This window comes from Lucilia sericata, unplaced genomic scaffold, assembly GCF_015586225.1.
Source record: "Lucilia sericata isolate MDLA Ls3-8-SP2 unplaced genomic scaffold, ASM1558622v1 Contig000759F_arrow, whole genome shotgun sequence".
NCBI classification, from domain to species: Eukaryota; Metazoa; Arthropoda; class Insecta; order Diptera; family Calliphoridae; genus Lucilia; species Lucilia sericata.
Genome location: NW_023994756.1, coordinates 163,087 through 177,185, shown reverse-complemented (window position 1 = coordinate 177,185; position 14,099 = coordinate 163,087). Strand labels below are relative to the sequence as shown.

The 14,099-nt window shown below is 27.7% G+C and overlaps 2 protein-coding genes across 2 annotated transcripts; both read right to left on the bottom strand.

Moving 5' to 3' along the window:
* Positions 1 to 41: 41 nt before the first annotated feature.
* LOC119607904 (putative gustatory receptor 2a) lies at positions 42 to 2,041 on the bottom strand. The gene is made up of 6 exons (XM_037962041.1): positions 2,016 to 2,041; positions 1,553 to 1,939; positions 571 to 1,225; positions 441 to 509; positions 174 to 263; positions 42 to 116 (listed from the first exon to the last, which is right to left on the bottom strand). Exons 2-6 carry the CDS (start codon positions 1,924 to 1,926, stop codon positions 42 to 44), a joined length of 1,263 nt encoding a protein of 420 aa, XP_037817969.1. The 5' UTR covers positions 1,927 to 1,939; positions 2,016 to 2,041.
* A 3,002-nt stretch (positions 2,042 to 5,043) lies between these two features.
* Positions 5,044 to 5,834, bottom strand: LOC119607900 (gustatory receptor 23a-like). The gene is made up of 3 exons (XM_037962033.1): positions 5,424 to 5,834; positions 5,197 to 5,367; positions 5,044 to 5,136 (listed from the first exon to the last, which is right to left on the bottom strand). The coding sequence occupies exons 1-3, from the start codon at positions 5,832 to 5,834 to the stop codon at positions 5,044 to 5,046; spliced, it is 675 nt and encodes a 224-aa protein (XP_037817961.1).
* Positions 5,835 to 14,099: the final 8,265 nt, after the last annotated feature.

Sequence of the window (14,099 nt, the reverse complement as noted above, 5' to 3'; positions counted from 1 at the left end):
ACTTTGTATGTATTAAAATGGGAAATACAATATATTTCTTCTCAATTTGAGGACTTAGATTCATTCATATGAAATTGTATAAGAATAATGAGATAAGTAGTTGTAGCTCCCACGATCTGTAAGGAAATAAAATGTTATTTAAAACCTTAAAGTTTTGTTTTAAACATTCTTACCGTGTAAAGCAGTGTACAGTCGATACTAAAGAAGCCAGCAGCAGTAATAGACATTTTTTGATGCAACAATTGTAATGAGAATTGTTCAATCTGGAAAAAAGGGAGAAAGGTTTATCACTTCTTTAAGAAAAATTGCAAGTGATAGGATTTGTGATGGGGTGGTGATCTTGGAGGCAATTAATTTATAATCGTGAAATATTATAGAGTTAAGGTAACACGGAAAATTATTATGATTCGAAAATGATCCTTGATCTTGAAATAACTCACCACTGAATTATGATTATCGTTCATAATATCGATATCAATACGATGTAAACCTAAAGCAATGCTATTTGTCTAAAATAAAAGAAACAAAATCAGTTTGGTATTGAAATTAAAATTAAAACCTTTAACTTACAGTTTGCACCGTTCTCTCACACAATATCGCCAACACCAAAACATTCAACAAATGTGGTATACTCCATACGGCACTGCCAGCAATGAGTAGAAAATCATTTCTGGTCGAATGGAAATCTTGAAAATTATAAAAAATCCAATAACAATTTGAGGTAATCGATATAAAATCATTGCCCACATTAATCAACATGGAAACACCAAAATAACCATTTAAAATTTCACTTAAATTAAACAAACGATTGTAGACATCACGTACAATAAGTAGTTTCTTCAATTCAGGATTTTCCATATCACAACGACGTTTCTTTAACATTGAAGATTCCAGCAAGGCTAAAGTGTGAGAAATATTTAAAGAAACTTGACCATTAAGACCATCCATTAAGTTCACATCATTTGGCTCGCATATATGTTTTCTTAAATTAATTTGATTTAAAACTTTCACTAATAAATCAAATCTATGTTTCAATATAGACATACTGGTGAACATTTGAAAATAACGTATGCCGCATATTAACAAAGGCATTAGATAGAAAATCCAAAAGAGTATAAAATTTTGTTCTTCAGCTACTAGTTTTGAAGCTAAAATGAAGAATTCGGCAGCCAAGTAAAAGAAAGCCATTAGTATACCACGTTGTATGGTGGTGCGACGGAATTTTCTAAAATGAAATAAAAAGAAAAATTTTTAATATAAATTTTGTACAGCTGCTAGTGGAATTTCATAAAAAGCAATAAAAAGAAAAAAGTTGGCAACTGATCTTTGTAAAATTTAAAACAAAGATGTTGTGACGATTGAGTGATAATATTAAACAGAAAAGTGTATTTGTGCAAAAATTAAAAAAAAACTTGGAATTTTATAAAAAGAAATAAAAAGAAAAAATTTTGTAAATTGTAAAGCAAAGGGATTGCAACGAATGAGTACTAAGATCCTGCAGAAAAGTGCACTAATTAACTGTATAACTAACATATATATGGCCCAAACTTACTTATTATTCACATCCACATTGAGGGAACATTCAAATATACGATCAATTTCCTTTACTTCCTCATAAAAACGTTTCTGTTCCTTGCGCCTAACTAAACACTCCGATAATGATACAATATGAGCTACACGTATACCCACCATTTGTATAAAATCCACCGTTTGTCCAACATCATTATCGTTGGTCTTAATAAAATCATCATCCGTAAAGAGACCATAAAGCATAAATGCCACCGATGATAAAATCACAATAAAAACATAGATTTCCAATAGCCTTGATCTTTTTAAAATCCATAATTTACGATCTATAAGACTGGGTGATAGACAGGCTATTTGATATATGATATGTATACCCGATACTGATTCTAATATATCCATTACTTTAGTGAATCTAAAGGAGAAATTAAAATAGAAAACGTGATACTTTTCTTTTCTCAAAAATTTTTGTTTATAAAAACTTTGTTTACCATTTTAACGTGTGTTTAGTTTAACAATTATAGAAATACTGTTTATTTTTGGTCAATGCTTTACGCTGTCATTTCATACTACTTTGTTTTGATTTTTTTTTGTTTGTGTCAACTGTCCATAAATCCATCATTAAGTGTTATCAGTTACGATTGTTATTTAATTAACTGATAAGACATTTTTGGCAGATAATTGTCTGTGAGAATGCTGTTGCAAAAGTACTTTTTTTTCAATTGGCAATAAGTACATAAGTACATGTGGAAAAAAAGTTCCAAAAAAATTAAGGGTCTTAAATTTTTGGGGGTGTTCATTCATAATTTCGAAAGAGTTATTAAGTAATGATAAGGACCTTCTAGATTTAGAGGTTGTACTTATTCCTGGTATGTTGACTCTATATATTAAAACAAATATTTGGTTTGTTGGTCTTAATATGTGTTTACTATACTATGTGAAACTGTTACTTACAGATCCAGTTTGCATATTCAGAATTGAATGCTTTTTGTATCATTCGTTGTGAAACTGTTACTTACAGTTCCAGTTTGTATGTTCTGAACTAAATGCTTTTTAATATAAAACGCAAAGTCCATCATGTGTTTTAGAAATATTTAGCTTGTGAAGTTATTTTTAAAACATTTTTTTATAGTATGTACTAAATACACATCCATCCATCATAATTTTATATCAGTAGCAATTAATGTTAACTAAACGTATACGATAAAATATACTACATGAATCAAATAAAATATATATTCAGACACAAAAAGTAAACAAAAAAAATTTTTGTGAAGTAGCATTAAAGTAGCCATATGATAAGTTTGCTAATTTCCTATGCTTGCAAATGCAAAATTTTGCATGTCATTGCTTAAAAAGCAGAAGGCTTTTATAATTATTGATAATTGATATTTTCATCATCTAATTAATGGCTTAAAGCTCACTTCCCGTGTCACTTAAAATAGATTCTTTTTTATATCTGCTAAACAGTCTCTTTTGTTGTATATACAAATTTTTTCTCAGTGTATTCACGTGTATTACTTTATAACTCGTTTAAGTATTTATAATGCTACTAAATTTGCACACTTAATTATGCTAAAAAGTATTTATAGCGTTAAATATTCAATTAAATTTACCGTTTAACTATTGCCGTAGTGAGGATTTGTTAAGCGTATTACGGTTGAAAGAAAACTGGCATTATTTTATTCATTTACATTACTCTAATAGCAATTGTTGTATTCTCTTCCATTTGCACGTTTTCATTTCGTTTTTTTTTTGTTGCTGTTAATCTTAACATTTCCGCTCCCCATATTTGTCAAATCAATCATTTAGTTATTGTTGTTTTTCTCATAAAAATTTCTAATGCTTTTCACCTTTACCACTATCATTGTCAAGTTCAATTAGTTTAGTTAGCTAATTTAAGTGTTTAAATATTAGGCTATTAATTTGCTGATAAATATTTGTAAATACTAACCGGTAATAGAAATATTAGATATATTTTTTATTTGCTGATTAAGTATTGACCCAAAGAAAGATGAAATATACTTTCCAATTGGGGAAAATTCTTAAGAAAAACATTGGTTGGGGTAAAAAATTGCAGAAAATTTTCTTTGAGATGAATGATAGACCATTGCAGTAATACTAGACTCTTAAGTGTCAGATTAAACTAGAGATGGCGGGAGAGTATCTAGAAAAGCGACTTACGTAATATGTAATCCTCTGATTACCCTTTAATTCCGATTCTACAAGGAAATTTAAGTAACAGAGTTGCTGAATGAACTATAATCTTCTATCCTAAAACGAAAAGTATCTGTGAGACATTAATTCGAGATAGGCGATTGGGTCAAGCGGAGCATTAGAACAAAACTCTGCAGGAATCTGTTTTTATAACAATGACTGTAAACTGAGAGACTTAGTGGGTCTAGGAAACTACTTAAATAACATGGAAAGTCTTCCTAATCACAACAGTAGCCTCCATGAGGAAATCCACGCTATCACAGGACATATAAAATGGATTGGAAAGAATATGGCACCAAAATTGGTTAACATAACTTCCGCGAGCAGACTTAATTGGACTGTAAGGGATACGAGTAACTGAATAGTAATCTAATGGTATGCTTAGAATCGCATAAGTGCCAGGCCATTGGAAGATGGAGGACTTAATGTACTTACAGCAAGTAGTGAAGAGGGAACTTGAGGAAATTACCTGATGATTTCGTAAACGTTCGACGTAACGAGAGCTGAATTAACAAGAGGAGGAAGAGAAGCCTATTCCGAAAGAATAAGTATAGAGGACAGGAAACTCAGAAACACTTTATCTGTTATTATTAGGCTATCGTCGAAGACTTGTTTTAAGTACCAGATATAATACCTCAGACAGTGAACGCTGGAAATTTTTTTCTGTTGCTAAGAGGCTTTTGACGAAATTAGATCTAAATATTTTATATATCCATATCCCTCAGGAACATAGATTTGGAAACTCTGAATATCCTTTCAACCTATCTACTTACAGTGGCCTCCGGTAGGTTAGTGGTTAGTGTTCTATTTTGGTAGACCGGAGGTGGTGGGTTCGATTCGCACCTGAGGCACTGGTTAAGGAGCGCACAACAGGCCCGACAGAGGCCTAGGTGTATTTCTTCGGATTTGATGTAAATACATCCTCCTTTCAAACTAACTAAATATCTACTTACAGAGGGTTGGGTTATTCATGGATGTAATGGGAAGGGTAATCGAAGACTTCTCCAAAAAACTAGAGTCTAGAGTGATGTTATTCCAGATATTACATCCCTCAGGAACATTGATTAAAAAATCTAAGGAATTACGACAGAGTTTTTGAATATAGTTTCTACCTAGCGGTATTGGGTTATTAATGAGTGTAATGAGAAAAGTGATTTTGCTATCAATAAGCCTTAAACATTTGTTTTTATTTCAGTGTAAAAAGTAAGAGTAACTAAAAGGTGCAACAATTAAAGCGCGAAAAGTAATAAGCTTTCGGTATAGCTTTCAAAGTTTTCTTTTCCACTTTCCAGATTTAGGATCTTAATCCCCAATTGTTCTATTGACATAATGATTAGAGTCAATCTTAGTAAATTGTATGAGTATTATTAAATGTGTAGCAATTAAGGCACAAATCTTAAAGAGGAAAATTTAATTATTTAAAATTTATAACTTTAACAAAACCAATCAACTTACCGCAAATATATATTGTAAATCAAAATTAAAGAAACGTTTACCGGTAAATACTATACGTTGATGCATCAGTTGCAAAGAGAAATCATGTAGCAAATTCTTATACTTTTTATTCACCAAAGGACAAACACCACACGAAATCAAACGGGATAAAAGTAAAGAAGTGCGCTGGCCCTGATAGAGAAAAGAAAAAAGAATTTAGTTTTTATAAGAAAGTAATTAAAGCATACCTCCTCTTTGATCACTTGACAACTATGACAAAATTTCAATGTAAACATTGTAGCCATCGATGATATAATATTATATACGCCCAATAGATTGTCCATAGTCAATAGAGTCCAGTAGATGTGGCAAGTAAAATCTAAGAAATTCGAAGCACTTGCAGCAAACAGTGAAGCCTGAGCAAATTCATTCATCAAAGTTGAAGCCTCATATATGCAGGCATAAACATGTTTAATATTTTTTATAATTTCCAAAGATTGCAAATACTTGTAGTCAATATCTAACAACTGTTTAGAATTTTCCGTTTTTAAACAAACCACTTGATTAAGTTTATGATTTAAGCTCAATACATAATGTTTTAAAATCTCCACATATATTATCAATTGTATGTTACGAAAACGCATGGCTAAAATGGACATTAAAGCAAACCAAAAGTAACCAGCATCAGAAAAAATAGAGAAAGTCAAAACGAACACTATTAGGCCAATATTGGAAAACACACTCAGTACGATGAATATAGAACGAAATTGTTTAATTGTACTTGTTTTTGTCACATTCATTTTTAACAGTATTTTAAAACAATCACCAATTTCTTGTATAGCTTGTAAAAAATCTATATGTTCTTGTTGTTTTGACAAAGCCTCATATAAGATTATGATGTGGGTAAATAGTTGAGAGACAAATACTATAGTCGATACAGTCCAGGATATAATAAAGGTATTTTCAATTTTACTTTTTATTATGCCCAATATACAATTAATTAAGATAACTGTAGTTAGTAATAAAATATAGAGCGTAAATAGGCGTGTGCCATTTTTACCACAACATTTTGTAGCTGGTACACAAATACCGAAAATCGCACAGATATTTAGCAGTATTAACATATGCTTGTCCATGGCGTAACTAAATTTAAAGTTTCTGTTTTCTTTTTAATGAAGTAAGTAAGTTTTAAGATTTTTCCAAGATATGCCAGGGTAATTAATGATGTGAGATGCAATGATTAGCAGTTTGTGGTTAGTCTTTAAAAGGGGGAGTAAAAAGAGTTTGTCAGTTCCTATAAGCAAAGCGTTTCGTTACTCTTATAGCTGTAAAGGCTTTTGAATTAGGGCAAATGTCCTTTGTTCAAGATTTGTGTCTAAAGTGGAATTAGTTTGGTTTCAGTTTATTAAAGTTTTCATCACTTACTCTTTGTTACCCAGTAGTTACCGATTTCCAACAATGACTAACCAACTGGTTGGCTCTACTGAATCTTTGGACCCGCATGTACTCCTTATTAACGAAAGTGAATTCAGTCGTTACTTAAGTGTTCCCTTTGTAAGCGAGAGTGGAGACAGTCGTCACTTTACATAAAGTCCCCAAGTAATCTTGGACTAGCTTTCTGACTGTCTCTTCGTAATAGATCGAGTGACGATTGACTTCCACGTAGGACAAGCTTTAACTGTCTCTTCATAATAAATCAAGTGAAGATTGTCTTCCAAGTAGGACAAGTGATGTAGAGAGTGGACACTTAAGCAAAAATATTCATGGTCCTTTGGACTAGCTTTCTGACTGTCTCTTTGTAATAGATCAAGTGACGATTGACTTCCTCGTAGGACAAGTACATGTTAAAATAAGTAGTTACTAGGGCAGGGTGTGGCTAGGGGTAACCCTATGTGGTAGGTAAAAAAGCTAAATTGGAACTGTCCGGCCGAACTGCTGGGTTCGAATTAAACAAGGAATTTTTAAAGACCTATATTATCCTTTTAAGGAATTGATATGGACCTTGACTTTGCTACAACGAACTTAGGTATTGTGTCCTAAATGGAATTGATTCGTTTCGGTTCGGTTCTTGTCTAGGTTTACTGAAGTCTTCACCATTCACACTTACCAAATTAAGCAAGGCACTTACTTTTAAGGACTTTCGCTATTCTCAAAAATTGTGTCTAGAAGTCTGGTTCTTCCATAAGTTTAATGAATTTCGTTTTTGTCTAGGAATGATGTTATTAAGAGGGATCTTGTCCAAAATACTTTACTTTTAGATTCATAATGATTGTTTTACCTGTAAAAGCTTTTAAATGCGGTTTTCGGCTCTGCTATAACGATCGCTAGGAAAGTGTTCAAAAGACATTAGATCGGTTCTTGTTTTGTTTTATTGAAAACGAAATTTGAATGGTTTTTGACTTTGCTACACGCATCTTAAAGATTGTATCTAGAAAGAGTTAAGTATGGTTACTGTCTAGGTATAGCATTTCGTGCAGTATATTCTTACTTTAGCAAAGCTTTTGTGTGGGATTATAGAACGCTTTCATTGAGAGTGTTTTTATTCAAGATTGTGAGGAGTTCATTGAAGTCTTTATCACTTAATATTGAGTGTTTCCTTTACTTTATTAAACTATTGTTTTTTAAAGCCGTTATAGCGAGGGTTCTAGACAAAGATTGTTGAAGCTTTTAGCACTTATGATGGAAGGTTCTTTTAATTCAGTAAAGGGTTTGTACACGATTTATAAAAGCCTTCATACCTATGAAAGCTTTTTAATTAACTCAATTTAAAATGCTCTACTAGATCCTTAACTAGGTTCTTGGCTTCACTGTAATGATCGCAAGGATTGTATACAAATGGTGAAGATTCGGTTCTTGTCATCGATTTCTCTTAGCATCGATTTTTTTGTTTACTTTTGATAAAAGTTGTTGGTAGTATGGTTATTGTCTTGACTATTTAGCATAGAGTTGCATTTTCTCTTCAGCTAAGTTTGTGTCTTGGATAAATAAAGGCCGTTATAGAAAGGATTGTTGTCTTAGATTAATAATGACTATTCTCCTAATCAATGACTTAAGCCTTTAAAGGGTTCTTGTCTCAGCTTTAGCTAATAACACTAGAATAGAATTGCAACGGTTCTTATCTAAGTTTACTCAGCTTTTCAGCATTTAGTATTGAAAGGAAGCTGTTCTTACTTCAGAAATGTTATTAGAGGAGATCCTTGTTTAAGCTTATGAATAATTGATATTTACTTACTTCAGCCTTGAAAAGGTTGTGGTCTTAGCTTTTAAGAAATAAAACTTTGTAAGATTTTTGTATTTTTCACATAAATACTTTGTTGTTTGTTTTTTTATTTTTGTCATTTTATTAATTATTGAAATATAATGGATTCATTTTTGGTTTTTCTTGAGATAAGCTTGTTTGTTTTTTTTTTGGGGTTTTTCATAAAATGTAATTTAAATTGATTTTTCTTCTTTTTTTGTTTTTGGTTTTAAGATATATATTTTGAATTACTTTTTTTTCATATAGTTTTTCCATTTAATTTTCTTGTTTTTCTCATAATAATTGCAAGTTTTGTGTGTGGTTTTTTATTAAAGGGTTTTAAAGATTTTAAGTTGAGGTTTAAATTTTTAGGATTTTTATTAGGTTTTTTTTTTTTTTTTTTTTAAATTATCTCAAAATATTATATTATATATTTTGTTTATTAAGAGGATTTTTGTTTAAAAGCTTTTAAATTGTTTTTGTTTTTATTAGATTTCAAGGGATTATAAGGCATTAGAAATGAATAAACAACTAATTAAGGGTTTTAGGCTTTTTAGGCATTTAAAGGTTTGTGTTTTTTTTTTAATATTTTAAGCTAAAATCTGTTTAACAACTAAAAAAATTTGTTTATTTTCCTGAAAACTTAAAAGATTTTTCAACAAGTTTGTTTTTTGTATTATTGTTTTGATTTTAAATATTTTTTGTTAAAGCAACTTAAAATTTTGTGTAAATATTTCCTTTTTTTGCATTTATTGTTTTATGCATAATAATTTATATTTTTTTAATAACATTTAAATGACATTGATACGTCTTGCAAATATATAAATAAAATGCAAATTGAAAGGTTTTTCTTTTATTAAACTGCATTTTTTGTATTTTTTTACTTTTGAGATGTTTAAGTTTTAATATATTTTTATCTTCTTTTTAATTTTGTTATTATAAATATTATTTATTTATTTTTTGTGTTTTTTTATTTTAATATTATTATGTTTAACAATCATAAATAGTTTTGTTTTTTTCTCTGTTACTAAATTCTTTACTTCTTAAATTTATTAATAAATTTTCATTATTTTTTAATGTTTTTTTTTTTAATATAATTGTTTTAAAAATTTGTTTTATTATGCCTCATTTGATGAAAATTATAAATACTTTTATAATTAAATAAATTAAAAGGATATAACCATAAAGAAAAATAAGTAAAATTGTAAAATTTCCCTGGAAAACTGGAGAAATTCGAAAACTTTAATTAAAGTTAGTTTTTTTATTTGAATATGTTTTATATTCCATTAAACAGCTTATTCCTACTAATACAGAACGTTGGCGTTATTTTTGTTAGTTAAACAGAATGAAAACGTTAAAGCGACAGACGATTTTTGATAAAATAGTCATGAATTGAATTAAAAGCTCAGTTTTTGTGTAAAACATGAAAAATAATTTAAGGAAATATAAAATTTACACTTTAAATAATATAAACAGAATAAAAACGTTAAAGCGACCGACGGTTTTTTGTTTCAATCATTAAAATTTAAATTAAAAATTAATTTTTGTTATAAAATTATTGAAAGAAATTTAAAAAGTTATACAATTAACACCTTTAATTGCATAAACAGAATGAAAGCGTTAAAGCGATAAGCGTTTTTAACTATTTTTTGTAATTTCTGGAGAAAATATGTTTAAATTAGCTTTAAAGAATAACAAAATTTTCCATTTACAAAGGCGTTTTTTTTATAAGTTTTGAAAAAGCGCAAATTTATAATTTTTGTTTTTTGAAATTAAGGTTTTTTTTAAAGTTTCTTCAATCTAAACTAGTTAGACTTTAAATATCATAGACGTAAAACATGTTTAATAGCATAAATAAAATGAAAGCGTTAAAAACGCAAGCGGTTTTTATGTTAATTTTGCTTAAATGTAAAAAAACAAGTTGTTCTCTAGAAATAATACATTAGGAGATGTTAAATAGCATAAACACAGTGAAATCGTTAAAATCGCTAGCGTTAAAAACGCAAACGTTAAAAACGCAAACGTTAAAAACGCAAACGTTAAAACCGCAAGCACATTTTTTAAATTTTGTTAGTTTGAGAGAAAATAAATACTACAATATTTAAATAAATTTGAATAAATAAAAAAATCCACGACGGGTTTTAAAAGTTCTCAAAAAAAACGCTAAGAAAAAAATATAAATTTTTTTCAATTATTATTAAAATTTTATAAGCTTTAGGGGTTTTTGCAGTGTATTCAAATCAAACATGTTATGCCCTAGAAATTATGCTATTAATAGATGTTGTACACCATAAACGCAATGAAAACGTCAAGGCGACAAACGACTTTTTAGTATAAATGTTTCTAATTTGTGTTAAAAGCGGTTTTTATTACAGTTTAAAACAAATTTGAATTTATAAAATAATTTTTTTTTTACAATTTTACTTATTTTTCTCCATTTTCCTCTTTGTTTAAATAATTATTTTGTAAAAAAGAAAACATAAATATTTCTTATTATTTAGCAAATTATTATAAAAAGAAAAAACAAACTCGTTACCAATAAAAATTCTTCTTCCCGCACTTTCTGATTTTGCAAATAATTAAAAATTTTATTTTTTGTATATTTGAAGTTTCTTCAGTATGCATATTTTTGTGTTATGGCATTTTTTCTTTTTTTAAAAAATAAATTATCACATTTTGAGCTAAAAAACAATTTGAATTTGTTTTTGTTCAAAAAAAGTATACTATTTTTTAACTTGAGTTGTTCTAAATACTGTACTGGGACGGTTAGCCAGTTTGCTTTATTTTCCTTATAATTCTTGTTTTTCCTAAATATGTTTGCAAAAAAATTTTCTTTATAATAAAAAGCTTTAGTTTTTTTCTTCTTTCTTTCTTTCTTGCTGAATATGTGTTATTTTTTTTTTAATATTTTATGGTTTTAATTAAAATTTTTTTTTGGTTTAAGAAGCTTTAAATTTTGCTTTAAATTGTTATTTCTAGTGAAAAAATTTTTTTATTTTTCTGGGGTTTGTTGTTGTTGTGTGTTAGCTTTTATGAAAAAGTAAAAAAGTTGAAATTTGTTTTAATTTTTATTCTTTTTTTATACGGTTTGATATTTTTTTGGTAAAAAAAATAAAATTTTGTTTCATGTATTTTACTACTAGATATTTTATATATTATTTAAAAATTTCCTGTTATTTTTAATCCTTAGCTTTTTTATTAATTTATATTATTAAGCTTTTGCTTATTAGTATTATTATTATATTATTCCTGTGTGTGTTTTAAATTATACCAGTTTATGTTTAACAGTGTATAATTTCTAACTACAATTCCTACAGCCTTCAAAAGCGTTAACAGCGCTCTATACCTTCCTCTCTTTCTCTTTATCTGTCTCTTTAACACATTAAGCTTTCTTCTTTTGTTTTAAATAACTTTGATTTAAATAATTTAAAGTAAAATGTTTAATAAATCATTCCTTAAAAGTTTTGAAAATTAAGAATTGTTTAAATTTAAAAGTTATAAAAAGTTTACTACATTAAGCTTTTTAAAGCTTATATAAAAAACTTAAAACTGTTTTCTTTATTATAAAGGAGCATGAGGTTTATATGAACCTTTCAAAAACTTTAATTAATAGGTTTTAAATAAAAGCTCTTTAAACAAGATTTGTGTACGGCTTTCTGCAGCTATTAAAAGCTTTTATTCTGTATCCAGCTTTTTCAAGATAATGTTATGTTTGTTATAAAAGAACTTAAGGTTAAAGAAAGCTTTTTTCTTTGTTATAAAAGAAATTAAGCTTCACAGAAAGCTTTCTTCAAAAGCTTATCTTTTTGGTATTAATTTAAAAAAGCTCGGAAAACTTTTGAAGTACAAAAGTTCTTAATATAACTTGGTAAGCTCGTTTAACTCTTTTTTGGTATAAAGTTTGCTTTTAATGCTTAAAGCTTTCTTTTCATCATATAAGCTTTTTCTTCACTTTTTTTATAACTTTTTTTAAAGCTTTCTTTCATTTAATTTTAAACAATTATCGTAATTTTCATAAACTTTTTCCTGCTCTAGCTTCCTTTTAACTTAAAATAAATAATTTAAAAAAAGCTTTGTTTTTATTTTGAATTTTTATTGAATATAATTATAAAAAAATTAAACTTTATTTAAAATAATAAGGAACTGAAAGTAAATAACTTAAAATTTATTAGTTAATTAATTATTAATTTTTGTTTTTTTTATATTTTTGGGTTTTCTTAGTTATTTTTTTGTTTTTATTTTCTTTTAATTAAAAAGCTTCCTTTTTAGAGAGAGGCTTTTTATTTTAGGTTTTCTTTTTAATTTTTATAATAAATATCTCAAGTATTTTTAACAACACATACATATGTATTTAGTTAGTAATAATACCTTTTTTTCTTTCTTTAAATTGTTATTGTTTTTCATTTCTCTAATGAAAATTATTTATAAACAATAAATTTAAGTAAACAAAATACAAAGTTTTACAATAGAAAATGCTGGTGATTCAAAATCGATTGACAGAAGAGGTTTACAATTAATGTTTAAAAAGCAATAATATAGCAAATCCCCTGGTCTTTCTTGACACAATATGGTCCATTGGACCAAAGCTAAAGAATCAAAATCATACTTTTGGAAGATCTTTAAGTTAAGATTGTTTCGTAACATGTTGGCGAGAGACTTTGGGACAATGTAGCCTGTAAGGTATGTAGGTCTTAACTGTCTACAAACAGTTGTTGTTTCCACTATGGATAGAACTCCGCTTCAGAACGATACGATTCCCCATCGGCCTATGATTGACAGCGTAGCAACAGCTGTAACAACTCGAAGTTTTTTCCCAGGGTACAACTTTCAAATGTATTATACCAAAAGTTTTTAATGTAGAATACATTTGTGTCTCTTTATATAGATAACTGTTATACAAAATGTTATACCTACTTGAAAATAACTTTACAGTATAACAGTTTTTGAATACGACTTAAAAATCACTTGATATTCCTTTGATTTACAGTTTCTTTTTCATTTCAAACACTTATACAATTTAAAGCTCTAAAAGGTTTAAAGCTTTTTATTTAAAACTCTTATACATACTAGAACATTGTTTATTTAACATAGTTTTAAGAAAAAACATTTAAATTTCTTTATGATTAAAGTATTTTCCATTAAAATTCTTATACATATTAAAAATTGTCACATGCGAAAGTTTTTAAGCTTTTATCATAAAGCATGCTGTTAAACAAACTGTTATAAAGCTCTTATACTTATTATAACACATTTGTCATACTGTTTATGTGAATTAATTTAAAAAGACGAGAGGATTTCTTTTAGATTAAAAAATTTTACTTAACAAACTCTTATACAAATTAAAAATTGGTGGATTTAAAACTTTGAACTGTTATAAAAACTGTTATACTTTCAAAAAACGCAATTGTTATACTGTCTTTTTAAATAATTCTGTAAATAATATGAGCATTTCCTTTAGTTTAAGTGAGTTTTCTTATGAAACTCTTATACAATTTTAAAATCTGTAAATTTCAATTTACAAACTGTTATATAACTGTTATACATACTAGCGTACCACTGTTTTATATAAAACTTTAGAATACATTGGACTTTCTTAATGTTTACAGCAATTCTCTTATCAAACTTTTATACTTCTTAAATATTTGTAGATTTCAAGGTTTTTTAACATTGTCTTATATACAAATTG